Source organism: Heterodontus francisci, unplaced genomic scaffold (assembly GCF_036365525.1).
Source record: "Heterodontus francisci isolate sHetFra1 unplaced genomic scaffold, sHetFra1.hap1 HAP1_SCAFFOLD_172, whole genome shotgun sequence".
Classification (NCBI taxonomy): Eukaryota; Metazoa; Chordata; class Chondrichthyes; order Heterodontiformes; family Heterodontidae; genus Heterodontus; species Heterodontus francisci.
This window is the reverse complement of record NW_027141631.1, coordinates 2,800,129-2,828,054: the sequence shown is the minus strand read 5'-3', so window position 1 is coordinate 2,828,054 and position 27,926 is coordinate 2,800,129. Positions and strand designations below refer to the sequence as shown.

The following is a 27,926-nucleotide window of genomic DNA, read 5'->3' as shown; positions in this document are numbered from 1 at the left end:
TCACCGCCTCTGTCCCTTCGACACGGCGTGCTTGGCCAGCTCCCCGGGCAGCAGCAGGCGCACGGCGGTCTGGATCACCCAGAGCTGATGGTTGTTGTAATGGGCCAGGCGGGAAGCCTCACCCGCGATGCGCTCGAAAACATCGTTCACAAACGAGTTCATAATACTCATGGCCTTGGAGGAGATGCCGGTGTCGGGATGAACCTGCTTCATCACTTTGTAGATGTAGATGGAGTAACTCTCCTTCCTCCGCTTCTTGCCGCCCTTTGTTGACGGTTTATTTAAGGTTTTCTTGGCGCCTTTCTTAGGAGCTGCTTTCTTCTCTTTTTTATTTCCAAAATATACTTTATTCATTAAAATCTGTTAAAAATACATTGCCAAACAGTTTCAAACAGCACCAAAAAATACAAACATTGCAAGGGAGATCAGTTTCCTTCAATACAATCATGAGTTGCTTCACAACCCTTCCATTTCACATTTGTCATGCCAATTACATTTTTACATTTACAGCAAATGAAAATTTTCCCGATACAGTTCGAGGGGTTTCCCAGGGCTCCAGCCCCTCAGTTCAGCTTGGTTTTTTTTTATTTCCAAAGTATACTTTATTCATAAAAATCTGTAAACATTACATTGCCAAACAGTTTCCAAACAGCACCAAAAAATACAAACATTGCAAGGGAGATCAGTTTCCTTCAATACTGTCATGAGTTTCTTCCCAACCCTTCTGTTTCACAATTGTCATGTCAATTACAGCTTTACATTGACAGCAATTGAGCATATTAACGATACAGTTCGAGGGGTTTCCCATTGATCCAGCCCTTCAGTCCAGCTTGGTGGGGGAACCTTACACTGTGGTCTTTCCCCATTGAGCCTTTGCTGCGGCTGCCCCAAGCTTCAGTGCGTCCCTCAGCACGGAGTCCCGGACCTTGGAATGTGCCAGTCTGCAACATTCGGTGGTGGACAACTCTTTGCACTGGAAGACCAGCGAGTTTCGGGCAGACCAAAGGGCGTCTTCCACCGAATTGATAGTCCTCCAGCAGCAGTTGATGTTTGTCTCGGTGTGCGTCCCTGGGAACAGCCCGTAGAGCACAGACTCCTGTGTTACAGAGCTGCTTGGGATGAACCTTGACAAAAACCACTGCATCTCTTTCCACACCTGCTTTGCAAAGGCGCATTCCAGGAGGAGGTGGGCGACCGTCTCTTCCCCACCACAGCCAACGCGGGGGTACTGTGCGGAGGGGGCGAGACTTCGGGTGTGCATGAAGGATCTGACGGGGAGGGCCCTTCTCACCACCAGCCAAGCTACGTCTTGGTGCTTGTTTGAAAGTTCTGGTGATGAGGCATTCCGCCAAATGACTTTGACGGTCTGCTCGGGGAACCATCCGACAGGATCCACCGTTTCCTTTTCCCGTAGGGCCTTGAGGACATTCCGTGCAGACCACTGCCTGATGGACCGGTGGTCAAAGGTTTTTTTCCGCAGAAACTGCTCCACGAAGGATAGGTGGTACGGCGCCGCCCAACTGCACGGAGCGTTCCGCGGCAATGTGACCAGGCCCATCCTTCGCAACACCGGGGACAGATAGAACCTCAGCACGTAATGACACTTGGAGATTGCGTACTGGGGATCTACACATAGCTTGATGCAGCCGCACACGAAGGTGGTCATCAGGATGAGGGCCACGTTGGGTACATTTTTCCCGCCCATGTCCAGAGATTTGAACATCGTGTCCCTCCGGACCCGGTCCATTTTAGATCCCCAGACGAAGCGGAAAATGGCTCGGGTGACTGCCACGGCGCAGGAGTGAGGTCTGGGCCAGACCTGCGCCACGTAGAGCAACAACGTGAGCGCCTCGCACCTGATGACCAGGTTCTTACCCACAATGGAGAGAGATCGCTGCCCCCACATGCCCAACTTTTGTCGTACCTTGGCTACTCGCTCCTCCCATGTTTTGGTGCACGCCCCGGCCCTTCCGAACCATATCCCCAGCACCTTCAGGTAATCTGACCTGACGGTGAAGGGGACAAAGTATCGGTCAGCCCAGTTCCCAAAGAACATGGCCTCGCTCTTGCCGTGGTTAACTTTGGCTCCCGAGGCCAGTTCGAACTGGTCGCAGATGCTCATCAGTCTGCGCACGGACAGCGGATCCGAGCAGAAGACGGCGACGTCATCCATGTACAGGGAGGTTTTGACCTCAGTGCCTCCGCTGCCTGGGATTGTCACCCCTCTTATGCTCGCATCCTTCCTAATAGACTCAGCAAAGGGTTCAATACAGCAAATAAACAAGACAGGGGAGAGAGGACAACCCTGTCTGACTCCAGATTTGATCGGGAAACTTTCAGATTCCCACCCGTTAATTGACACTGCGCTACTGATGTTTGTGTAGAGCAGTTGGATCCAATTGCAGATTCCCTCCCCAAACCCCATTTTGGAAAGCACGTCCATCATGTCGGTGTGCGATATCCTGTCAAAAGCCTTCTCCTGGTCCAGGCTGATGAGGCAGGTGTCCACCCTCCTGTCCCGTACGTAGGCGATCGTATCCCTGAGTAGCGCGAGGCTATCAGAGATCTTCCTGCCGGGTACAGGACAGGTCTGATCGGGGTGAATCACCAACTGCAGAGCAGACTTGACTCGACTGGCTATGACTTTGGACAGAATCTTGTAATCAACATTAAGCAGTGAGATGGGCCGCCAATTTCTGATTTCTGCCCTCTCCTTCTTCTGCTTGTAAATGAGGGTGATGATGCCTTTTCTCATGGTCTCCGACATGCTGCCGGCCAGGAGCATACTCTCGTATACTTCCAGCAGGTCCGGGCCGACCCAGTCCCACAGGGCCGAGTACAACTCGACCGGTAAGCCGTCGCTCCCGGGGGTTTTACTGGTCTCGAAAGACTCGACGGCCTTTGTCAGCTCGTCCAGAGTTAGCGGCTTGTCCAGTCTCTCCCTCCTGCTGTCATCTAGGACCTCTGTGATAGATGACAGGAAGGACTGGGAGGCTCTGCTGTCTGTGGGCTTCGCGTCATACAGCCCAGCATAAAATGATTTGCTGATCCTTAGTATGTCGGACTGCGAAGACGTTACCGAGCCATCTTCTTCCTTCAGGCTGCTGATAACAGAGCTCTCTCTGTGTACCTTTTGGAAGAAGTAACGCGAGCACGTCTCATCCTGCTCGATGGAGCGGACTCTGGACCGGAAGATGATCTTGGAGGCCTCCTTGGCAAAGAGCGAGGCCTGCTGGCTCTTCACCTCTTGGAGGTCCTCCTTGACCTCGACCCCCATTGACTGCAACCGGAGTAGATTTTGCATAATTTTCTGGAGTCGGGACAGTTCCCTCTGTCTCTCTCTCGCCTTCTGAACACCTTTGTGGATGGAGAACCTCTTGATGTTCTCCTTAATCGCTTCCCACCACGGAACTGGAGACTCAAAGAGGGGTTTCACGGTCCTCCAACCATTGTAATCCCTTTTGAGTTCCTCAACGTTCTCTGGGGTCAGCAGTGTCGCATTGAGCTTCCACGTCCCTCTGCCAACCCGCTGGTCGTCCTGTAAGTGACAGTCGGCCAGTAAGAGGCAGTGGTCGGAGAAGAACACCGGCTTGACGTCGGTGGATCCGACCGTGACAGCACGGGACACAAACAGGAAGTCAATCCTGGAACGGGCAGACCCGTCCGATCTTGACCATGTGTATCTGCGCTGCGCTCCGTCTGCAGATTTGCTGAAGACGTCGTGCAGTTTGGCATCCTTAACTGTTTCTAGTAGGAATCTGGACGTAGCGTCCAGTTTGCTGTCGTCACTGCCGGATCGTCCAGCCGCATCGATGATGCAGTTGAAGTCACCGCCTAGGATGACCGGACTGGACGTCGCCAGCAGCAGTGGGAGCTGCTGGAAGACGGTCAGTCGGTCGCTGCGTTGTACCGGGGCGTACACGTTGATCAACCGGAGCGGAGCGTTGTTGCACATCACGTTTGCTACGAGGAGGCGGCCGCCCACCACCTCCTTAACTTCGGAGATGGTGAAGTTACCTCCCCACAGCAGAATACCCAGCCCGGAGGAGCGGCAGTCATTACCCCCCGACCAGATCGATGGCCCGTGGGACCACCATCGCGACCACTGCCTGTAAGTGCTGAGGTGTGGTATTCCACACTCCTGCAGAAACAGTAGGTCAGCTTTGACCTTGGCAAGGTAATCCAAGGTTGAAACACATTGCGTAGTAGATTTAATGCTACGCACATTAATGGAAGCAATTCTTACACCCATTTTTTACTAAAAATTAGTTGTTGCTTCCCATACCATTTGTCCTCGCTAGTCCCAGTCCTTCCCCTTCGGGATGTTCCTGCATACCCATCGTCTGCGCAAGCAGTTTCACGTTGGTTGGGCTCAGAAACCCCTCCTGATTTTTCATGCAGGGTTTGTGCCGCTCGGGTGACATCGGGGGGGTCTTGTAGGCAGAGAGCATTGGGTTGTCCTCAGCTGCTTCCATCTGTTCCTCCTCGAAAACATCACAGCTCCCGGTCTCCCGGAGCTCAGGTGCGCCAGACGTGTCTTTGCTCCCGCTGTCCCGGAGCTGAGATGCGTTGGCCACGTCGTTACGTGTGAGGCATTGGGGTTGGGGCACGCCGGGCCCATCACAGCTTCCAGTGCCCGGGGGCTGGGATGCCTTATCATCCATCTCGGAATTCTGCCGCCTCTTTTGAAGGGGCTGTCGTTCCAGCATTTCCCCGTCCAGTGAAGAGGAGTTGTTGCAGTCTGATTCAGAAGAGAGCCTCCTCTTGCCACTGGTTTGGGTGGTGGCTTTGGGATGTTTTTTCTTTGTGGTTTTCCTCTGGACCACTTGCCACTGACCTGTTTGTCCATCTGCTGCCTCCTCCTCCATTGATTCTGTCTGTGGAGGAGGGGTTTCCGGGCGCTGGGTAGGTGCTGGGTCGTTGGTTTCAGCTGCCTCCTCTTCCTTCTCAGGTTGAAGTTCCTCACTGCGAAGAAGGTTGCTGGTCTCCTTTCGAACAGCGGACGCCTTCGTCGAACCTTCTCCCGGCCTTTCCTAGGACCTTGCCGCCTGAGCATAGCTGAGTCAACGTTTGGGGCAGGTCTTGTAGAGATGGTCTGCCGCACCGCACATGTTGCAACACTTAGTCTGCTTACAGTCCTTGGTCTGATGGCCTTCCTCCTTGCAGTTCTTGCAAACAACCGTGCTGCAGTTGGCTGCCATGTGACCAGATCTGCCACAGGTGCGGCAAACTCTGGGCTGCCCAGCGTAGACCAAGAAGATTCGACTTCCCCCGATAGCGAAGCTGGAGGGAGGTTGGATGATGGCTCCACTGGGAGCCTGGTGGGGGGACCTTACCATTTTCAGTTTCAGATATAGAAATAAACCAAACCCCTTCCGAGTGCGGATTAAATAGACAATCCCACAGCTCTATGCTAATGAGGGATGGGAGAAAGTAAAGATTGTGATTGGGTGATTGGCAGTGATGTCACAATAGTTTTATATCTGCAACCAATCACAAACTCTCTCACTGCATTCAGGAATTACATTTCCCAAAGACTCTCTCCTGCCCCAGTTTCTATTGAAAAATCCACCGGGAAATGACGCCTGGCTGCGAGGGTCTCTTATTCTCAGCAGCTTCTCACATTCCGGCCTTTAAGTTGAGCGCTTTGTTGGGCGGAAATATTTATTCAGGCAGTTTCAACAGCTCAGAGCCGACACTGGGTTAGAAACCAGAAATAGGAATACGGGTCACAAACAAGGTGTTTATGCTGAACCTTTATAAATCTCACTGGTTATCGGCCTCAGCTGGAGCATTGTGTCTAATTCTAGGTTCCACATTTTAGCAGGGATATCAAGGCCTGAGAGAGAGTGCAGAGGAGATTGACTAGAATGGCACTAGAGATGCGTGAAAGGATAGCAAAGCTACCTCGACTACACTTCTTCACACCCTACCTCCTGTAAGGACTCCACTCCATTCTCCCAGTTTCTCCGTCTCCGACGCATCTGCTCTGATGATGCTACCTTCCATGACGGTGCTTCTGATATGACCTCCTTTTTCCTCAACCGAGGATTTCCCCCCACTGTGGATGACAGGGCCCTCAACCGTGTCCGACCCATTCCCCGCACCTCTACCCTCACCCCTTCCCCTCCCTCCCAGAACCGTGACAGGGTTCCCCTTGTCCTCACTTTTCATCCCACCAGCCTCCATATCCAAAGGATCACCCTCCGCCATTTTCGCCACCTCCAGCGTGATGCCACTACCAGTCGCATCTTCCCCTCCCTTCCCCTGTCAGCATTCCGAAGGGATCGTTCCCTCCGCGACACCCTGGTCCACTCCTCCATTTCCTCCACCACCTCGTCCCCGTCCCAGGGCACCTTCCCCTGCAATCGCAGGAGGTGTAATACCTGCTCATTTACCTCCCCTCTCATCAATATCCCAGGCCCCAAACACTCCTTTCAGGTGAAGCAGCAATTTACTTGTACTTCTTTCAATGTAGTATACTGTATTCGCTGTTCACAGTGTGGTCTCCTCTACATTGGGGAGACCAAGCGCAGACTGGGTGACCGCTTTGCGGAACATCTCCGCTCAGTCCGCAAGCATAGAACATAGAACATACAGCACAGAACAGGCCCTTCGGCCCACAATGTTGTGCCGATCCTTTGTCCTCTGTCAAGGACAATTTAATCTATACCCCATCATTCTCCTTTATCCATATACCTATCCAAAAGCCTTTTGAAAGTCCCTAAAGTTTCTGACTCAACAACTTCCCCGGGCAAGGCATTCCATGCCTCGACCACTCTCTGGGTAAAGAACCTTCCCCTGACATCCCCCTTATATCTCCCACCCTTCACCTTAAATTTATGACCCCTTGTAACGCTTTGCTCCACCCGGGGAAAAAGTTTCTGACTGTCTACCCTATCTATTCCCCTGATCATCTTATAAACCTCTATCATGTCACCCCTCATCCTTCTCCGTTCTAATGAGAAGAGGCCTAGAATGTTCAGCCTTTCCTCGTAAGACTTATTCTCCATTCCAGGCAACATCCTGGTAAATCTCCTCTGCACCCTCTCCAAGGCTTCCACATCCTTCCTAAAATGAGGCGACCAGAACTGCACACAGTACTCCAAATGAGGCCTTACCAAGGTCCTGTACAGCTGCATCATCACCTCACGGCTCTTAAATTCAATCCCTCTGCTAATGAACGCTAACACCCCATATGCCTTCTTCACAGCCCTATCCACTTGAGTTGCAACTTTCAATGATCTATGCACATAGACCCCAAGGTCTCTCTGCTCCTCCACATGCCCAAGAACCCTACCGTTAACCCAGTATTTTGCATTCATGTTTGTCCTTCCAAAATGGACGACCTCACACTTTTCAGGGTTAAACTCCATCTGCCACTTTTCAGCCCAGCACTGCAACCTATCCAAGTCCCTTTGCAGACGACAATAGCCCTCCTCGGTATCCACAACTCCACCAACCTTTGTATCATCTGCAAATTTACTGACCCACCCTTCGACTTCCTCATCCAAGTCGTTAATAAAAATCACAAACAGGAGAGGACCCAGAACTGATCCCTGCGGCACGCCACTGGTAACTGGGCTCCAGGCTGAGTATTTACCATCTAAGACCACTCTCTGCCTTCTATCAGTTAGCCAATTCTTAATCCAACTGGCCACATTCCCCACTATCCCATGCCTCCTGACTTTCTCCATAAGTCTACCATGGGGGACCTTATCAAATGCCTTACTAAAATCCATGTACACCACATCCACTGGTTTACCCTCATCCACTTGCTTGGTCACCTGCTCAAAGAATTCAATCAGGCTTGTGAGGCAAGACCTACCCCTCACAAAACCGTGCTGACTGTCCCGAATCAAGCAGTGTCTTTCCAGATGCTCAGAAATCCTATCCCTCAGCACCTTTTCCATCAACTTGCCTACCACCGAAGTAAGACTAACTGGCCTGTAATTCCCAGGGTTGTTCCTATTCCCTTTCTTGAACAGGGGCACAACATTTGCCACCCTCCAATCACCTGGTACCACCCCCGTCAGCAGAGAAGATGAAAAGATCATTGCCAGCGGCTCTGCAATTTCATCCCTTGCTTCCCATAACATCCTTGGATATACCCAGGACTCTGAGCTTCCGGTTGCTTGCCATTTCAACACTCCCCCCTGCCCTCATGCTCACATCTCTGTCCTGGGATTGCTGCAGTGTTCCAGTGAACATCAACGCAAGCTCGAGGAACAGCATCTCATCTACCGATTAGGCACACTACAGCCTGCCGGACTGAACATTGAGTTAAATAATTTCAGAGCATGACAGACCCCCATTTTACTTTCATTTTTAGTTATTTTTTCTTCCTTTTTTATACATTCTTTTTTACATTTTTTACTATCTTTTTTTGCATTTATTTCATTTCATCTTAGTTTGTTCAGTTTGCTTACCCACTGTTTTTTTCTGGGTTTTTTTCAGGTTTGCACTTGCTGCTGTTCAATATTCAGTATATTCACACCTAATCTGTACTAATGCTTTGTCTTTCAACACACCATTAACATATTGTTTGCCTTTGCTCCGTGACCTTTTGGTCAGCTATGTGGCCTGGTCCAATCTGCACCTTCTCCTTTGTTATCTCTTGCCCCACCCCCACCTCACTTGCTTATAATCTGTGACTTTTCTAATATTTGTCAGTTCCGAAGAAGGGTCACTGACCCGAAACGTTAACTCTGCTTCTCTTTCCACAGATGCTGCCAGACCTGCTGAGTGATTCCAGCTTTTCTTGTTTTTGTAGCAAATCTGGGGTCGTTCTTCTTGGTGCAGAGATGTTAATGTAATATTTAATAGTTGTGCTCTACATTCTAATGGGTTGAAGAGGAACTGTTCCCACTGGCAGAAGGGTCTGTAACCAATGGACGCAGAATTGTTAAAAGAATCAGGGGAAGATGAGGTGATATTTTAACACGCGTTCTGATGATCAGAAATGTACTGCTTGAAAAGTGAGGTGAAAACAGATTCAATAATAACTTTCCTGAGGGAATTGGATCATTATTTGATGGGGAAATTACAGGGCAATGTGAAAATGACAGGGAGGTGGGACTGATTGGATAGATCGTTCAAAGAGCAGCACAATTGTTCAAATGAACTCTTTCTGTGTTGCAAAATTGTGATTATTGCTGTTCAGAAACATCCTGACACATCATGTCGCCTTTCAGTTCACCAGTTTTAAACACCTGGAACTGAGCTGAGTATTTTATTGGCTGTGATTATATCATCAGAGACCAAAAGACAGCGGCCCAGTCCCAAAATCCACAGAAAGACTCAATGTATTGCTCCATGTGAGCGATGCTGTTAGAGCAATGAGCATAGCTGCCTTCCAAACAGCTGGAATAAAAACAGAAAATGCTGGAAATACTCAGCAGGTCAGGCAGCATCTGTGGAGAGAGAACAGAGTTAATGTTTCAGGTCAATGACCTTCCAAGCAGCTGTGCCCGGGTTTGATTCCCAGCCATTACAGTTTGGCGTTCCTTAAATTCCTCAGATGAGAAACTGAAAGATAGGAACTGAGTTGGGTGCTGTCTCGAAGGAATTTTGTTTCCCAAAGCAAGAAGTGTAAAATTTGAATAAACATATTTCCAACGCTGATTTCCTTCAAATTAAAGTTCAATTGAACTCTGATTTTACTCCTTTTTATTGATAATTATTATTTGACCTGAATCATACAGTGGACTCAGAATAGAATTACTCAGATTCATTTTCCCACAGCTATTCCCATTCCTTATAAGAAACAATTCCTGGATTCTGGAAGCTGTGAATTGGAGGGTAACAAACATATCCACACTATTCGAGAAAGGAAGGAGAGAGAAAGCAAAGAACTAGAGGCCAGTTTGCCTGACATCAGCAATGGGGAATATGCTACAATCTATTATTACAGACATGGTAAAGGGTGATGTGGAATATCAGAATATGGTTGGGCAGAGTCAACATGGATTTATTAAAAGGAAATTGTCAATGATAAATTATTAGAATATGTTGATGTTGTAACTGCCAGGGTAGATAAGGGGAACCAGTGGATGTAGTCTGTTTGGATTTTCAAAAAGCATTCAATAAGTTATCAAACAAGTGGTTATTACACCAATGTAGGTCCCATGCAATTTGGGGATAATATATTAGTATAGATTGAGTAGTAGTTAACAGACATAAAACAGAGAGTAGGAATAACCGAGTCATTTTCGGCAGGAAAGCTGTAAGTAGTTGGATACTGCAAGGATTGGTGCTCGGGACTCAGTTATTTCCATTCTGTATCAATGACTTAGATGAGGTGACTGAATGTCATGTTATCCATGTTTGCCGATGATATAAAGTGAGGTGGCAAAGTAAACTGTGAGGAGGATGCAAAGGGGGAGAAAAGGGATTTAGACAGACTAAGTATGTGGGCAAGAATGTGAGAGATGGAATATAATGGGGAGAAGTGTACAGTTACACACTTTGGCAGGGCGGCGCAGTGGTGAGCACCGCAGCCTCACAGCTCCAAGGACCCGGGTTCGATTCCGGGTACTGCCTGTGTGGAGTTTGCAAGTTCTCCCTGTGTCTGTGTGGGTTTTCTCCGGGTGCTCCGGTTTCCTCCCACAAGCCAAAAGACTTGCAGGTTGATTGGTAAATTGGCCATTATAAATTGTCACTAGTATAGGTAGGTGGGAGGGAAATATAGGGACAGGTGGGGATGTTTGGTAGGAATATGGGATTAGTGTAGGATTAGTATAAGTGGGTGGTTGATGTTCGGCACAGACTCGGTGGGCCGAAGGGCCTGTTTCAGTGCTGTATCTCTAATCTAAAACAGCAATACAGAACATATTTGAAATTAGTGAGAGAATGGGAAATGTTTACATTCAGAGGGACCCGAGTGTCCTTGTCCAGGAATCACAGAAAGTTAACGTGCAGGTACTCAACCAATTAGGAAAGCAAATGATATGTTTGTCTTTATTGCAAAGAGATTAGAGTATGAGTATTTATTGCAATTATACAGCGTGAGATCACACTTGGAGTGCTGTGCAGGTTTGGTCCCCTTATCTAAGGAAGGATATACTTTCCTTAGAGGGAGTACAGAGACGTGCCACTTGGCTGCTTCCTAGGATGAGGGGATTGTCCTATGAGAAGAGATTGAATAGACTAGGCCTCTGTTCCCCAGAACTCAGTAGAGTGAGAGGTAATCTCACTGGCAGATAAAATGCTCAGTGGCTTGACATGGTAAATGCTGGGAGGATGTTTCCTCTAGCTGGGCAATCTAGAATGAAGGGTTACAGTCTCAGTATAAAGGGCTTGGTCATATTTGACTGAGAAGAGGAGATTTTCTTTTCAGTCAAAGGGTTATGAATCTTTGGAATTCTCTATCCCAGAGAGCTCTGGATGCTCAATCATTGTGTATATTCAAGAGAAATCGATAGGTTTTTGGATATTAAGGGAATCAAGGGGGCTGTGCCAGTGTGGTAAGATGGAGTTGAGGTAGGAGAACAGCTGTTATATTATTGAATGGTGGAACTATTTCAATGGGCAGAGTGGCCACTCCTGCTCTTATTTCTTATGTAAACTTTCATTCCCTCCCAGGGATTGTTTTATTCTTCAAAAAGAGAAATACTGCAGCCGCTAGAAATCTGAATAACAGAAGATTCTGGAAACACTCAGCAGTTCCAGCAGTATTTGTGGAGAGAGGAAGGGAGGAGCAATGTTTCAGGTCTATAGAAGGGTCACAGAACTGGACCATTAACCCGAGCTTCTCTTCTCCACAGTTGTTTCCGGACTGGCTGAGTGTTTTCAGCATTTTAGCTTTTTTTCTTTCTATATGTTATCTCTTTCCCTTTTGACTGTTTGCTGTGAAACTTTCAGCATTGTGCTCAGTTCTTTGTGTAGTTATGTTTTCTTTATTTGAAGTAATGCAAATAGTATCCTGAAAAATCAGACAGAAATACTGCTCAATGTAGTGTAATATATAACAGGGCACATTTACAAATATCAGATCAATGTAGTAAACATTTTTATTAAGAATTGATTACTTTTATTTTCAGTATAAAAATGTGAAGCAATATGAGTTTATTACAAAGTTTATTACCTCACATTACCTGTTTATTAACCCTGACAGGCTGTGCCAATTTCTGCTTCTATGTTGCAGTTCTCACTTTCAGCTAGCAAATGTCAGCAATCTGTGATCCAGTGCAGTTTACAGATCAGACAGTCAACACGACATGCAATAATTGTTCAGATTATGGAGGACAGGTGGGATTTAGAAATACTGGGAATGGAGACAAGTTGTTATTACACTGAGTTTGCCCAAAGATTAGAGACACCATTGTGGCAAATCAGTCAGTTGTCCTGTACATGAGAATAAGAATCATTCTGTATTTGTGGCTGTCAGTCTCTATTACTGAGTGGGAGTGTGGGATTCATGCTGCATTGGTCAGTCTCTGGTACAAAGTGTGATATTCACTCTGAATGTATAAGGCTGTGGAACTGTTTGTGTGTGTGGAATTCATTCTGTATCTGTCAATCTCTGGTACTATATATGAATGTGGCATATATGTTATAGCTCTCAGTGTCACTGTATGTGTGTGTGGGTTTCATTTGATATCTGTCAGCCTCTGTTTCTGTACACGACTGTCAGATTCATACTGTGCCAAAATGTCCCTGTTGCTGTATGTGACTGTGTGATTCATTCTGTATCTGTCATTCCCTGGTACTATGTGTCAGTATAGACTCATTCTGTATCCCAGTCACATGCACTATATTTGAGAGTGCGATTAATTCTGTACCTTTAAGTCACTGGTATTATATGTAAGTGTTGGATTTCTGTTGGATCTCTCAGTTATTTTTTCTGTTGTGCATTTGGGATGGACATAACATCTGTCAGTCTCTGGTACTGCCTGTGAGTGTGTGTTTTGTTCAGTACCTGTCAGTCTCAGGTACTGTCCGCGTGTGTACTTTTTGTTCAATATTTTCAGTTTCTGGTACTGGCTGTGAGTGTAGGTTATGTTCAATGTCTGTCAGTCTCTGGCACTGCCTGTGAGTGTTAGGTTATGTTCAGTATCTGTCAGTCTCTGGTACTGCCTGTGAGTGTGGGTTTTGTTCAGTATCTGTCAGTCTCTGGTACTTCCTGTGAGTGTGGGTTTTGTTCAGTATCTGTCAGTCTCTGGTACTGCCTGTGAGTTTAGGTTATGTTCAATGTCTGTCAGTCTCTGGCACTGCCTGTGAGTGTAGGTTATGTTCAGTATCTGTCAGTCTCTGGTACTGCCTGTGAATGTGGGTTTTGTTCAGTATCTGTCAGTCTCTGGTACTTTCTGTGAGTGTGGGTTTTGTTCAGTATCTGTCAGTCTCTGGTACTGCCTGTGAGTGTGGGTTTTGTTCAGTATCTGTCAGTCTCTGGTACTGCCTGTGAGTGGAGGTTATGTTCAGTATCTGTCAGTCTCTGGTACTGCCTGTGAGTGTGGGTTTTGTTCAGTATCTGTCAGTCTCTGGTACTTCCTGTGAGTGTGAGTTTTGTTCAGCATCTGTCAGTCTCTGGTACTGCCTGTGAGTGTGGGTTTTGTTCAGTATCTGTCAGTCTCTGGTACTGCCTGTGTGTGGGATGCATTCAGTAGCCATTAATCTCTGGGTTAGTTTGTCATTCTGGATTCACTCTACAGAAAATTACATAGTATTTACAGCACAGAGACAGGCTTTTCTGCCCAAGTGCTGGTAGTTCCAATGAGGTTACTCCAACCCTACTTCATCTAATCCTATCAGCAAATCTCTCAAATTGTTTCTGCCTCATTTAATCATTTAGCTTGATGTTAAATGTAACAATGTTCAGCAGCTCAAGTGCTGTCAAAGCAGGGTAAAGAAGATTCCCCTGAGTTATTTATTTAATTTATTACTGACTATTTCATATCGACAGCTTTGGACTCCACCACAAGTGGGAAACATCTCTACCTCTACCCTAACGAAACCCTTCATATTATGCAATGCTTCTATTAGGTGACCACTCAGAGAAAAGAGCCCAGGCTTGTTCAATAGTATGAACTCCTGTGGAACATATAGCTCATTTTGCATTTATGGAATAAATACTGTATCTCAGTCTGAAACTGTATGTGATTTTAGATTGGCATATAATGTGTAGCTCAGGCTGCAATAAATAACTGAGACAATATCTTTCACTCGAACACTATAGTTTTGTGGAGTGCTATGTTATTTGTCATTCAGTCTGTTCTGATAGAATATATAATGTTACCTTTAAGTCTGAGGCAATGGGGGGTCAGGTACAGGGTCCGGGGGTGCCCAATGGGGGCGGTTGGAGCTTTGAGGGTGGCCCTCCATGGGGAACAGGGTGCCTAATCAGGAGGACCCCCCCCCCCACCCCGCAGCCCGCAAGAAAGATGCCTGGTTTTAACAGGCAGGGTTCTTGGTGCCTTTGCCACACTGCCTCCCCGCCCCCAACCCAACCGAGGATAAAATACCTGCAGCAGAGAGAGGAGGCCCATAAGTGGCTGTTAATTGGCCAATTAAGGGCTTTGATTGGCCTGGGGCAGACAGGCTGTTTCTCCCCACCCCCGTTCCCTGTAATATTGCAGTGGGTGTGGGAGGGGGTCAGAAAATTTCCATCAGATTGGAAGTTGGCAAATGTTACACTGCCTTTCAGGAAAGGAGGGAGAGAGAAAACTGTGAACTGCAGGCCAGTTAGCCTAATATCGGTCCTTGGGAAAATGCAGGAAGTCTGAACAATGCATTGAGAAAAGCATTCAAACAAGTCAACATGATTTTCCTGAAGGGAAATCTTGTTTGACAAATTTATGAGAGTTTTTTGAGGATGTAACTAGCAGGGTAAAGGGAAACTAGGCATATTCCTGGATTTCCAAAAGGCATTCAATAAGGTGCTACATAAAAGGTTAATAGAGAAGATAAGGGACTCATGGAATTGTGGGTAATATATTAGCATGGATAGAGGATTGGTTAACGGACTGGAAGCAAAGAGTGGGTAGAAACAGATTGGCAGGCAGTGAATAATGGAGTGTCGCAAGGATAAGTGCTGGGGTCTCAGCTATTTACAATCTAAATTAATGACTTAGATGAAGAGACAGAGAGTAATGTATCTAAGTTTGCTGATGATACAAAGGTAGGTGGAAAGGGAAGCTGTGGGAGGACATAGAGAGGCTGCAAAGAGATATAGACAAGTTCAGTGAGTGGGCAAGAAGATGGAGTATAATGTAGGGAAGTGTGAAGTTCTTCACTTTGGTCATAAGAATAGAAAAGTAGAATATTTGATAAAAGGTGTGAAACTTGTAACTGTTGGTGTTCAAAGAGACTTGAGTGTTCTTGCACAAGGAATACAGAAAGTTAGCATGCAGGTACAACAAGCAATTAGGAAGGCAAATGGCGTGTTGGCCTTTATTGCGAGGGGATTAGAATACAGCAATAAAGAAGTGAGTTACATTTGCACAGGATTTCGGTGAGACCACATCTGGAATACAGTGTGAAGTTTTGGTCTGCACACTTAAGAAAGGATATATGTGCATTGGAGGCGGTGCAGCAAATGTTCACTAAATTAGTCCCTGGGATGAGGGGATTGTCCTATCATGAGAGGCTGAGTAAATTGGGCCTATACTCTGGAGTTTAGAAGAATGAGAGGTGATCTCATTGAAACATACAAAATTCCGAAGGGGCTGGATAGGCGAGACACTGAGATTGTTTCTGCTGGTCAGAGAATCAAAAACATGGGGACACAGTCCCACGATAAGGGGCTGATCATTTAGGACTGAGATGAGGAGAAATTACTTCACTCAAAGGGTTGTGAATCTTTGGAATTTTCTACTCCAGAGTATTGTGGATGCTCCATCATTGAATACATGTAAAGCTGCGATAGACAGATTTTTGATCTCTCAGAGAATCAGGGGATAAGGCGAGCAGGCGGGAAAGTGGAATTGAAGCCTAAGATCATCCATGATGGTACTGAATGGCGGAGCAGGCTCCACGGGCCATATGATCTACTCCTGCTCCTATTTTGTGTGTTTTTGTGTTCTAACTACTTCTGCTGTTGGTGATTGTGGAATTGATGTCTCTGCTCTCTGTGACTGATACTGTACTTACTGTGTGTGAGGAGCTGGCTGCACTTCCCCTTGTGTCGAGGAATCACTACATTTATTCAGCTTCCTCAAGTATTGCCTGTAGAAAGAAAAAGTATTTATTATAATTCAGGAAGAGATGTGATGGAAGTTACAAGAGAGACCAAAACAATTTTTCAATGAATAATCATTGTGAACAATCACAAAGGAAACCCAGCAATACAAACAGAGTCAGTGTCTGATTCCACTGCAGTCCTGCAGCCCCCAGCGACTGCATACCAGGGGCTTTGGCCATTTTGCAACAATTAAATAACATCCAGAAACAATCCACTGGGCCAGGAATGGGACTGACCGACGGAGCAGGGACTTTTACACAGGTCAGATTTCCTGATCCCGATCTCATGGTCTAACCGTTCAAATGAAACCAAACAGCCGCTGTTTAAAATGTGTCCTTCACACTTCTCACCTGGTGCTTATAATAGATTCTCTTTGTGTAACTCCCCACATCCTGACTGTCCGTTTCTGTTTCCACACTTCACTGTCCAATAACAACAAACTGTGGGAACAGGCTATATCCCTCTCATTCCGCTGGCGCGGACACGATGGGCCGAATGGACTCATTCTGTGCCGGAAGTTTTCCACGTTTCTGGCTGAAGTGCTGCAGAAATCTGCGCCTGCGCCCCCCTCCCCCAGCACTGCCTGTGAGCGGAAGAAGATGGTTTAAAACAGCCGCGAATGGAGAGATCCCGGTCCCGGGGCAAGGCAGCAAACAGCAGCCTCCTTCCAGCAGCACATCGCTTTGGGAGCATGTCCGCAGATAGACTCAGAGATCTGCATCGTGTCCGGGGCAAGTTCAGGGGCAGACGAGGGCTGTTTGTAAGAGGCGGAGTGGATCTGAACTGGTCTCAGAACATGGAGTGAGTGGAGAGGCCATTCTCGGGTTGTGTGTGGACAAGGGGATGGAGACAGAATGGGAAGAAACTTATTGTAGTGGAGTGAAACAGTGACAATATTTGTGTTGCGGTGGTTCTTTTGCGGGTATCCATAATGATTATTATTTGAGAGATAAAATTCATTAAAACTCTATATCTTTGATCTCACCTGTATTTTAGTTACAAACATACTTTTGTTCAAACAGGCAAATGATTGAATGAACCAGAATAAATGGGCTATTTCCTCCACCCAAGTTACAAGGAAGAGTGTCACCAGTTCCTTCTCACACACAATATGTACATTATCACTCACAGAGCGCAGAGACACAGACAAGTCATCAGTTCCACAGTCTCAGACAGCAGAAATAGTTCCAGAGACACATTTTCAATCCATCAATCAAATAGAGCAGGAAAGACAGACGTTGTTTCTATGTCACCCCAACTCATTACCACTGACAGGTAGATACATAAATCCCAGTCCAACTTCTCACCCACAATCAAATTATCAGTTTGTCAATCCCACAATAGAGCAACCTCAGCTACAAATTAAACACACAGAGAACTGACACGTTGTTCCTGTTTCAAAGTTACAGAATTAACCTCAATAATGTACTCTGAGATTTAAGTTAAATACAAGCCCAATATTTACACAGGTTATGAGTTTATTATCAGTATTAATTCCCATCATGTTTCCAGACATAAACATTAGACTCAAGTCCATAATCAGATTGAGAGATTCTGAAATATCGTATAACCTGAGATCCAAACTCAGATTCCAGTTTAAAACTCATCCGGATTGTGAAACTAAAAGATACATTATAAATTTGATCAGTACAGTCTGAGCTAAAAATTACATACCAGTCCTGAAACCTCGTACAGTGGCAGATGGAAGATACTGTACAATTCCAGACTGAGCTCATTTTACATGCAAGTCCAAGATACTCACTCAGACTGAATGGCACTGATCAAATTGATGAGTACAGCCTGAGTTACACTTGCACACCAATCCTGTATCAGATTGTAGGATACATTATCTTTCACTATTGTGTTCACAGTGACAGATATTTAATACTAAGCAAAACCTCAAATATATTGTCTGCTGAAAACCGACCACATCAATGGCCTGTTGCTGTGCTGACATTTTATGGAGAATAAATCCAGACTTGCCATCAGTCCCAGGGACGGAGGATTATATAATGAATCCCACACTCACACAGAGTACCAATTACTGACAGATAGAGAGTGATGCTGAAACACATGCTCAGTGCCAGATGCTGAAAGATATAGGTTGATTACTGCACTCACTCACAGTACTTCAGCCTGAGTCATCTAAAGCAACCTAACACACAAAAAATAGCAGTGAGAGAGTAAGAAAGAGTCCAAAACTCACATAGAGTACCAGACACTGATAGATACAAACTGAAAATCACACACACATGGATATAAGATTGGCTAACTCACAGGAAACAGAGAGTGGGGACAAATGGGGCATTTTCAGATTGGAAAACTGTAACTAATGGAATGTCACAGGGACCAGTGCTGGTGCCTCAACTATTTATGATCTATTATAATAATTGCATGAAGGCACTGAGTGTACTGTTGCCAAATTTATGGGTGGTACAAAGATAGGTAGGAAAGAAAGTTGTGAGGAGGACATAAAGTGTCTGCAAAGAGATATAGATAGGTTAAGTCAGTGGGCAAAAGTTTGGCAGATGGAGTATAATATAGGAAAATGTGAGATTGTCTACTTTGGCAGGAAGAATAGAAAAACAGAATATTACTTACATAGAGACAGACTGCAGAATGCTGCTGTACTGAGGGATCTGGGTGCCAGGTACATGAATTACAGAAAAGTTAGCATGAAGGTATAGCAAGTAATTAGGAATGCAAATGGAATGTTGGAATTTTTAGCAAGGGGAATGGAGTATAAAAGTAGGGAAGTTTTGCTGTAACTGTACAGGGCATTAGTGGCACCCCAACTAAAGTACTCCATACAGTTTTGGTCTCCTTACTTAAGATGGCTCCTGGGCTGGAAGCTCCCTAGGAAGCTCCCTTGCTGTTCAACTCTATCCATGGCCATCTGCTCCCATCCCTAACGTTTTCTCCCCCAATCTGCCCTCTTAAACTGTTTAAATTCCCCTGGCTCTTTAAATCAGTTCATTTTAGCCCTATCTAAAAGTTAACAGTTAGTTTAGTGTATGTTACCTGGGCCCACTGCCCTCCCCCAGCCACACCTGCTCTTTGTTTTCTCAATGAAATTAATCCGGATGAAACTGACGAGAACAGCTGCCGATACTTTAATCTCCGATCCTGCTGTCTTCACAGTCCAGAGTGTCTGCAGCCACGGCATGCGGTAAGTCCATTGAGGTGAAAAAGGAGCTGCGGGACCCGAGAGAAGTCCTGTGAAAAGGTGCCCCGAACACCCAAAACATCCACGAACGGCCCCCCCGGCCGCAACTTCAAAGCGCCCGCGGGAGATGGCTCGGAGAGCATCTGCAGCGCACTGTCGGCAATGCTGCATGCCTTTATTTAAACCACTGCAAAAAAAAAAACCCTTAACAAATGTAATCACCTCTAAGTCTGCCAAATGATGCTTCACCTCCCGAAGGACGTGGATGAGCTTTCCGGACGTCGATGGTGGGCACTGAGGAAATGGCTTATTACCTGCACCAGATTCCACCCCCCCTCCCCCCCCCCCTTTACCCCCCTTCCACCCCCCCCCCACCCCCGTCCCCTTCCCTGCTCCACCCTCTCAGCTCACCCCCTCACAACCCCGTCCCAGCCCGCCCCCCCCTCGCACCATCTTCACCCCGCACCCCCTTCCCCTGCACCCCCCCCCACCCCCTCCCTCTACCCCTCCCCCTTGCATCCCCTCCTCCCGCCGGCACCATCCTACACCTGTGTAGGGGCCCCAACAACCCCACTGCCTTGTGGGCGTCTCGGGAGAGACCAAGGCTAAGGGAGTAAACCCTAACAGAAAATCCGGAGCGGAACCCCGTAGGCGGTCATGTGTCACCTTTGGCATGTTTCCGGCAGTTCCTGCAGCCATACTGGTGCCAAACGTCGTGTCCTGCACTCCTTTGGACCCCACCAGAAAGGCCGAGAGGGGGGTTTTGACGACTGGGCAACTCTCAACCTCCATAAATTTGCCCAGGCATGCGCCATGGAGAGGTCACTCCATAGTTGCCTCACAGCGACTGAAACAACACGGAAGGCAGCAGTTACGGGTTATAAGTCCAGATAAATTGGCGTAGAAACTGGGCGCCACGGGTTGCCTTTGTCGGTGGGAGAGGTCATTGCACCTCACTGGACAGCTACCGCCCGCCTCAAACCGGGCAGCCCCCGGTCAATAAGGTTCTGTCCCGCCACAGTCTGCCCGCTTCAATGGGTGCTTGGAGCTCAGGGTCATTGCCCGAAAGGTGGACTGATACACCGCACCAAACAACATGAAAAAAGGAAAGAAGGTACCAGCCCTTCGCTTTGCAAGCTGGAACGTCAGAACTATGTGTCCTGGCCTGTCGGAAGACCTTACACAAATCAACGATTCTCGGAAGACCGCCATCATTAACAACGAGCTCAGTAGACTCAATGTGGACATTGCAGCACTTCAGGAGACTCGCCTCCCCGCGAGTGGCTCTCTAGCAGAGCAAGACTACACCTTCTTCTGGCAGGGCAGGGATCCTGAAGAACCAAGACAGCATGGAGTGGGCTTCGCCATCAGAAACACCTTGCTCAGCATGATAGAGCCTCCCTCAAATGGCTCGGAACGCATACTGTCCATCCGACTGCTCACCACCTCTGGTCCAGTACACCTACTCAGCATCTATGCTCCAACACTCTGCTCCGCACCTGAAGCTAAAGACCAGTTCTATGAACAACTCCATAACATCGTTAGCAGCATCCCCAACACCGAACACCTATTCCTGCTGGGGGACTTTAATGCCAGGGTTGGGGCCGACCATGACTCATGGCCCTCCTGCCTTGGGCACTATGGCGTTGGAAGGATGAATGAGAACGGGCAGAGACTGCTTGAGTTGTGTACCTATCATAACCTCTGCATCACCAACTCGTTCTTTCACACTAAACCCTGTCACCAGGTTTCATGGAGGCACCCAAGATCACGTCGTTGGCACCAGCTAGACCTCATTGTCACAAGGCGAGCCGCCTTAAACAGTGTTCAAATCACACGCAGCTTCCACAGTGCGGACTGCGACACCGACCACTCCCTGGTGTGCAGCAAGGTTAGACTCAGACCAAAGAAGTTGCATCATTCCAAGCAGAAGGGCCACCCGCGCATCAACACGAGCAGAATTTCTCACCCACAGCTGTTACAAAAATTTCTAAATTCACTTGTAACAGCCCTTCAAAACACTCCCACAGGGGATGCTGAGACCAAGTGGGCCCACATCAGAGACGCCATCTATGAGTCAGCTTTGACCACCTACGGCAAAAGTGCGAAGAGAAATGCAGACTGGTTTCAATCTCATAATGAAGAGCTGGAACCTGTCATAGCCGCTAAGCGCATTGCACTTTTGAACTACAAGAAAGCCCCCAGCGATTTAACATCCGCAGCACTTAAAGCAGCCAGAAGTACTGCACAAAGAACAGCTAGGCGTTGCGCAAACGACTACTGGCAACACCTATGCAGTCATATTCAGCTGGCCTCAGACACCGGAAACATCAGAGGAATGTATGATGGCATGAAGAGAGCTCTTGGGCCAACCATCAAGAAGATCACCCCCCTCAAATCTAAATCGGGGGACATAATCACTGACCAACGCAAACAGATGGACCGCTGGGTTGAGCACTACCTAGAACTGTACTCCAGGGAGAATGCTGTCACTGAGACTGCCCTCAATGCAGCCCAGCCTCTACCAGTCATGGATGAGCTGGACATACAGCCAACCAAATCGGAACTCAGTGATGCCATTGATTCCCTAGCCAGCGGAAAAGCCCCTGGGAAGGACAGCATTACCCCTGAAATAATCAAGAGTGCCAAGCCTGCTATACTCTCAGCACTACATGAACTGCTATGCCTGTGCTGGGACGAGGGAGCAGTACCCCAGGACATGCGCGATGCCAACATCATCACCCTCTATAAAAACAAAGGTGACCGCGGTGACTGCAACAACTACCGTGGAATCTCCCTGCTCAGCATAGTGGGGAAAGTCTTTGCTCGAGTCGCTCTGAACAGGCTCCAGAAGCTGGCCGAGCGCGTCTACCCTGAGGCACAGTGTGGCTTTCGTGCAGAGAGATCGACTATTGACATGCTGTTCTCCCTTCGTCAGATACAGGAGAAATGCCGTGAACAACAGATGCCCCTCTACATTGCTTTCATTGATCTCACCAAAGCCTTTGACCTCGTCAGCAGACGTGGTCTCTTCAGACTACTAGAAAAGATCGGATGTCCACCAAAGCTACTAAGTATCATCACCTCATTCCATGACAATATGAAAGGCACAATTCAACATGGTGGCTCCTCATCAGAGCCCTTTCCTATCCTGAGTGGTGTGAAACAGGGCTGTGTTCTCGCACCCACACTTTTTGGGATTTTCTTCTCCCTGCTGCTTTCACATGCGTTCAAATCCTCTGAAGAAGGAATTTTCCTCCACACAAGATCAGGGGGCAGGTTGTTCAACCTTGCCCGCCTAAGAGCGAAGTCCAAAGTACGGAAAGTCCTCATCAGAGAACTCCTCTTTGCTGACGATGCTGCTTTAACATCTCACACTGAAGAATGCCTGCAGAGTCTCATCGACAGGTTTGCGTCTGCCTGCAATGAATTTGGCCTAACCATCAGCCTCAAGAAAACGAACATCATGGGGCAGGATGTCAGAAATGCTCCATCCATCAATATTGGCGACCACGCTCTGGAAGTGGTTCAAGAGTTCACCTACCTAGGCTCAACTATCACCAGTAACCTGTCTCTAGATGCAGAAATCAACAAGCGCATGGGTAAGGCTTCCACTGCTATGTTCAGACTGGCCAAGAGAGTGTGGGAAAATGGCGCACTGACACGGAACACAAAAGTCCGAGTGTATCAGGCCTGTGTCCTCAGTACCTTGCTCTACGGCAGCGAGGCCTGGACAACGTATGCCAGCCAAGAGCGACGTCTCAATTCATTCCATCTTCGCTGCCTTCGGAGAATACTTGGCATCAGGTGGCAGGACTATATCTCCAACACAGAAGTCCTTGAAGCGGCCAACATCCCCAGCTTATACACACTACTGAGTCAGCGGCGCTTGAGATGGCTTGGCCATGTGAGCCGCATGGAAGATGGCAGGATCCCCAAAGACACATTGTACAGCGAGCTCGCCACTGGTATCAGACCCACCGGCCGTCCATGTCTCCGTTATAAAGACGTCTGCAAACGCGACATGAAATCGTGTGACATTGATCACAAGTCGTGGGAGTCAGTTGCCAGCATTCGCCAGAGCTGGCGGGCAGCCATAAAGACAGGGCTAAATTGTGGCGAGTCGAAGAGACTTAGTAGTTGGCAGGAAAAAAGACAGAGGCGCAAGGGGAGAGCCAACTGTGCAACAGCCCCAACAAACAAATTTCTCTGCAGCACCTGTGGAAGAGCCTGTCACTCCAGAATTGGCCTTTATAGCCACTCCAGGCGCTGCTTCACAAACCACTGACCTCCTCCAGGCGCGTATCCATTGTCTCTCGAGATAAGGAGGCCCAAAAGAAAAAGAAAGACTTAAGGAGGGATATACTTGTATTGGAATCAGTTAAAAGAATGTTCACTCGGCTGATTCATGGGATGAAGGGTTGACTTGTGAGAAAAGGTTGAGCAGATTGGGCCTCCACTCACTGGAGTTTAGAAGATTGAGATGTGATCCTATTGAAACCTATAAGATTCTCAGTGGGCTGAACAGATAGATGCTGGGAAGATGTTTATCCTTGTGGGGGAATGTAGAATTATGGGCCACAGTTTCAAGATAAGTGGTCTCCCATTCAAGAAAGAGATGAGGAGGAATTTCTTCTGTCAGAGGTTTGCTCATCTTTGGAATTCTGTTCTCCAGAGGACTGTGGAGGCTGAGTCATTGAATATATTCAAGGCTGTGACAGACAGATTTTTTGATGTACAAGGGTGTCATTGGTCAATGGGCACAGGCAGGAAAGTGGAATTAAGGCCTCAATCAGAACAGGCATGATCTTATTGAATGGCAGAGCAGGATTTATGGGCCACATGGCCTTCTGGAAGCGATCCTGAGTGTCATTGTCGATATCTGCCCTTGGTGACAGGAGGTTCCCAAGGTATGAGCAGTGATCCACATTGTCCAGTGATTCGCCTTGGATCTTAATAGTCGGGGGCAGTGTCGGGGAGCAGGCTGGCAGAGGACCTTAGCTTTCCGGATGTTTTGCTTCAAGCCAATTCTTTCATACGCCTCCATGAATGCATCGATGAGGGTTTGAAGCTTGGCCTCTGAGTGTGCGCACATGCAAGCATTGTCAGCATACTGCAGCCCGATGACAGATGTTGGAGTGGCCTTGCTTCAGGACTGCAGGCAATGTCGTTTCAATAGTTTCCCACTCGTCCTGTAGAGTAGATCTGCTTACACGAACTAAAGAACAGCTGATGGGCTTAAAGAGTGCAGGAAATACAGCAACTTGTTGACAGCCACGACATGTGTGGATTCTTCAGCACCATCAAGACCATTTATGGCCCAAATTACCAAGGACCTACCCTACTGAGAGTAAAGAATGGAGTGACACTGATCAAGGTCAGAGAGGCAGTCAGCACTGGTTGGAAGTAGCAATTTCAAGATCTCCTCAATCGCAACTCAGTCCTTGATGCAAGTGCCACATTCCACAGCATGTTACCCACCATGACGTCAGCACAATCCCAGCCCAACAGAAATTAAAAAGGCAATCTAACAGGTAAAAAAAAATGAAGGCCACCGGCATCGATGGAATTCCCTCTGAAAATCTAAAATACGACAGAGAAGAACACTTCACACAAATACATGGTCTCATTTCCGTCAGCTGGAAGGACGAGAGCACGCCAGGGATCTCTGAGATGCTGTCATTGTGATCATCACCAAAAATGGTGACAGGACCGACTGTGGTAATGACAGAGGGGTATCCCAGCTGTTCACTACAGGGAAGGTCATCACAAGAGTCCTTCTCAACTGTCTCTACCCCGTGGCTGAAGATCTCCTACTGGAAAAACAATGTGGATTCTGTCCATCAAGAGAAACAGTGGACATGATCTTCACAGCAAGACAACGCCAAGAAAATGTAGGGAGCAGCAGCAAACTTTCTGCCTGGTCTTCTCTGACCTGACAAAGGCCTTCGACTCTACCAACCAGGAGGGATTATGGAAAGTCTTCCTCAAATTTGGCAGCCGGAAAAATTCGTCACCAACCTCCAACGACTGCATGATGACATGGAAGCTGTAATCCTTCCCAACGGACCTACCACTGACCCAATCCCAATGCAAACTGGGGTCAACTAAGTCTGTGTCATCGCACCAACGCTCTTTTCCATCTTCCTCGCCGCAACACTCCGCCTCAACTCCTCACACTCAAACACAGCAACAGAGACTGACAGATACAGAATGGATGTCATACTCAAACACAGTACCAGAGTCTGACAGATACAGTGGTGCAGTGGTTAGCACTGCAGCTTCACAGCTCCAGGGATCTGGGTTCGATTCTGGGTACTGCCTGTGCGGAGTTAGCAAGTTCTCCCTGTGACCGCGTGGGATTTCGCCGGGTGCTCCGGTTTCCTCCCACCGCCAAAGGCTTGCAGGTTGATAGGTAAAGTGGTCATTGTAAATTGCCCCTAGTGTAGGTTGGGATGACTGCAGGGTGAGTATAAATGGGTGATTGTTGGTCGGCACAGACTCGGTGGGCCGAAGGGCCTGTTTTAGTGCTATATCTCGAAATAAATACGGAATAAATCCATACAGCACCAGAGACTGAGAACTGCTGAATGACAGAACACACTCAAACACAGGAGCAGAGAATAAAAGTAATGGAATTAATTGCACACTCACATGCAATAGCAACGACACAGAATCATCAATAAGCGTCCTCTCAACAACATGCAGAACATTTCCAGAGAGCTTGACACAGGGAGCGGCTCTTTCAATGTAAACTGCAGCTGGAGAGAGTCTTTGTGAAACATACTTCCTGATTGCAGTACGAATGTTTGTGATTGGCTGCAAAGTTGGAATGTGATTGGATGGTGAAGGACACCAATTATAGTATTACAATATAAACCCATTGTGACATCACTCCCAATCACCCAATCACAATCTTTACTTTCCCCCATCCCTCATTAGCATAGAGCTGTGGGATTGTCTATTTAATCCGCACTCGGAAGGGGTTTGGTTTATTTCTGAGTCTGAAATTGAAACTGAAGATGGTTGAGGAGAAGAAGAAAGCAGCTCCGAAGAAGGGCGACAAGAAAACTGTGAGTAAACCGTCAGCAAAGGGCGGTAAGAAGCGGAGAAAGTCGAGGAAGGAGAGTTACTCCATCTACATCTACAAAGTGATGAAGCAGGTTGACCCCGACACCGGCATCTCCTCCAAGGCCATGAGCATCATGAACTCGTTTGTGAACGATATTTTCGAGCGCATCGCGGGTGAGGCTTCCCGCCTGGCCCATTACAACAAGCACAGCACCATCAGCTCCCGGGAGATCCAGACAAAGGCGGTGACCAAGTACACCAGCTCCAAGTAAAACTGCACAATGGACTGAAAAACATCCCAAACACAACGGCTCTTTTAAGAGCCACCCACAATCTCTCTGAAAAAGCTACATCATCTCCCTGGTTTTGATTTGTTTTGTTTTTTTATACGAAGATTCTGGAACTTTCTAATTGCCTTTCTGATCTTTTTTACCCCATGGATTCTGGGTGTTTCAGTTTCACTGTCTGTGAGATCTTTGTGTCTCTACTTAATAATGCCGCGTAAATTAATTACTGATCACTGAGCCCATGTGCGCTTTGATCTCGGACTATTCTCCGTCCTTTTTGAAACAGTCTGTAAGCGGCGGCAGAAAGTCTCATTCACAGCATTGTGGAAGCGGACACATTTCAGGTCAATCTTTGTCAAGATACCGCATCACTGATTCTAGATTGAACCTATTTGTGGGAGACAAAAGCGGAGAGAAGATTTTTACTGTCAGGAGTTGAAATGAGAGACTGAGGTTTCCTACAACAGCGGGGTTTCTAGTAAATGTACTTATTATTGAGGCCGAGCTTGAACAAAGGAAACAAGTGACTGAGAACTGATCTGTCAGCTCATTGATGAAATAGTACAATAGCGAAAATGAACGCGCACATGGGGTCAGTGATCAGTAATTGATTTACACGGCATTATTAAGTAGAGACACAAAGATCCCAAGTGAACGTGAATCACCCAGAATCCATGGGGTTAAAACAGAGATCACAAAGGCAATTGGAAAGTTCCAGACCCTTTGTATAAAAAAAAAACAAATTGATACTTTCGGGATGATGTTGTAGCTTTTTCAGAGAGATTGTGGGTGGCTCTGAAAAGAGCCGTTGTGTTTGGGATGTTTTTCAGTCCATTGTGCAGTTTTACTTGGAGCTGGTGTACTTGGTCACCGCCTTTGTCCCTTCTGACACGGCGTGCTTGGCCAGCTCCCCGGGCAGCAGCAGGCGCACGGCGGTCTGGATCTCCCGGGAGCTGATGGTGCTGCGCTTGTTGCAATGGGCCAGGCGGGAAGCCTCACCCGCGATGCGCTCGAAAATATCGTTCACAAACGAGTTCATAATACTCATGGCCTTGGAGGAGATGCCGGTGGCGGGGTCAACCTGCTTCATCACTTTGTAGATGTAGATGGAGTAACTCTCCTTCCTCGACTTTCTCTGCCTTTTGCCTCCCTTTGCTTACGGTTTACTCACACTTTTCTTGGCGCCCTTCTTAGCAGCTGCTTTCTTCTTCTCCTCAACCAT

The 27,926-nt window shown here is 47.3% G+C and overlaps 1 protein-coding gene across 1 annotated transcript; it reads right to left on the bottom strand.

Annotated features, from left to right (window-relative positions):
* Positions 1 to 27,926, bottom strand: LOC137364208 (histone H2B.2, sperm-like). The gene is made up of 3 exons (XM_068027581.1): positions 27,865 to 27,926; positions 3,911 to 4,109; positions 1 to 84 (listed from the first exon to the last, which is right to left on the bottom strand). The coding sequence occupies exons 1-3, from the start codon at positions 27,924 to 27,926 to the stop codon at positions 1 to 3; spliced, it is 345 nt and encodes a 114-aa protein (XP_067883682.1).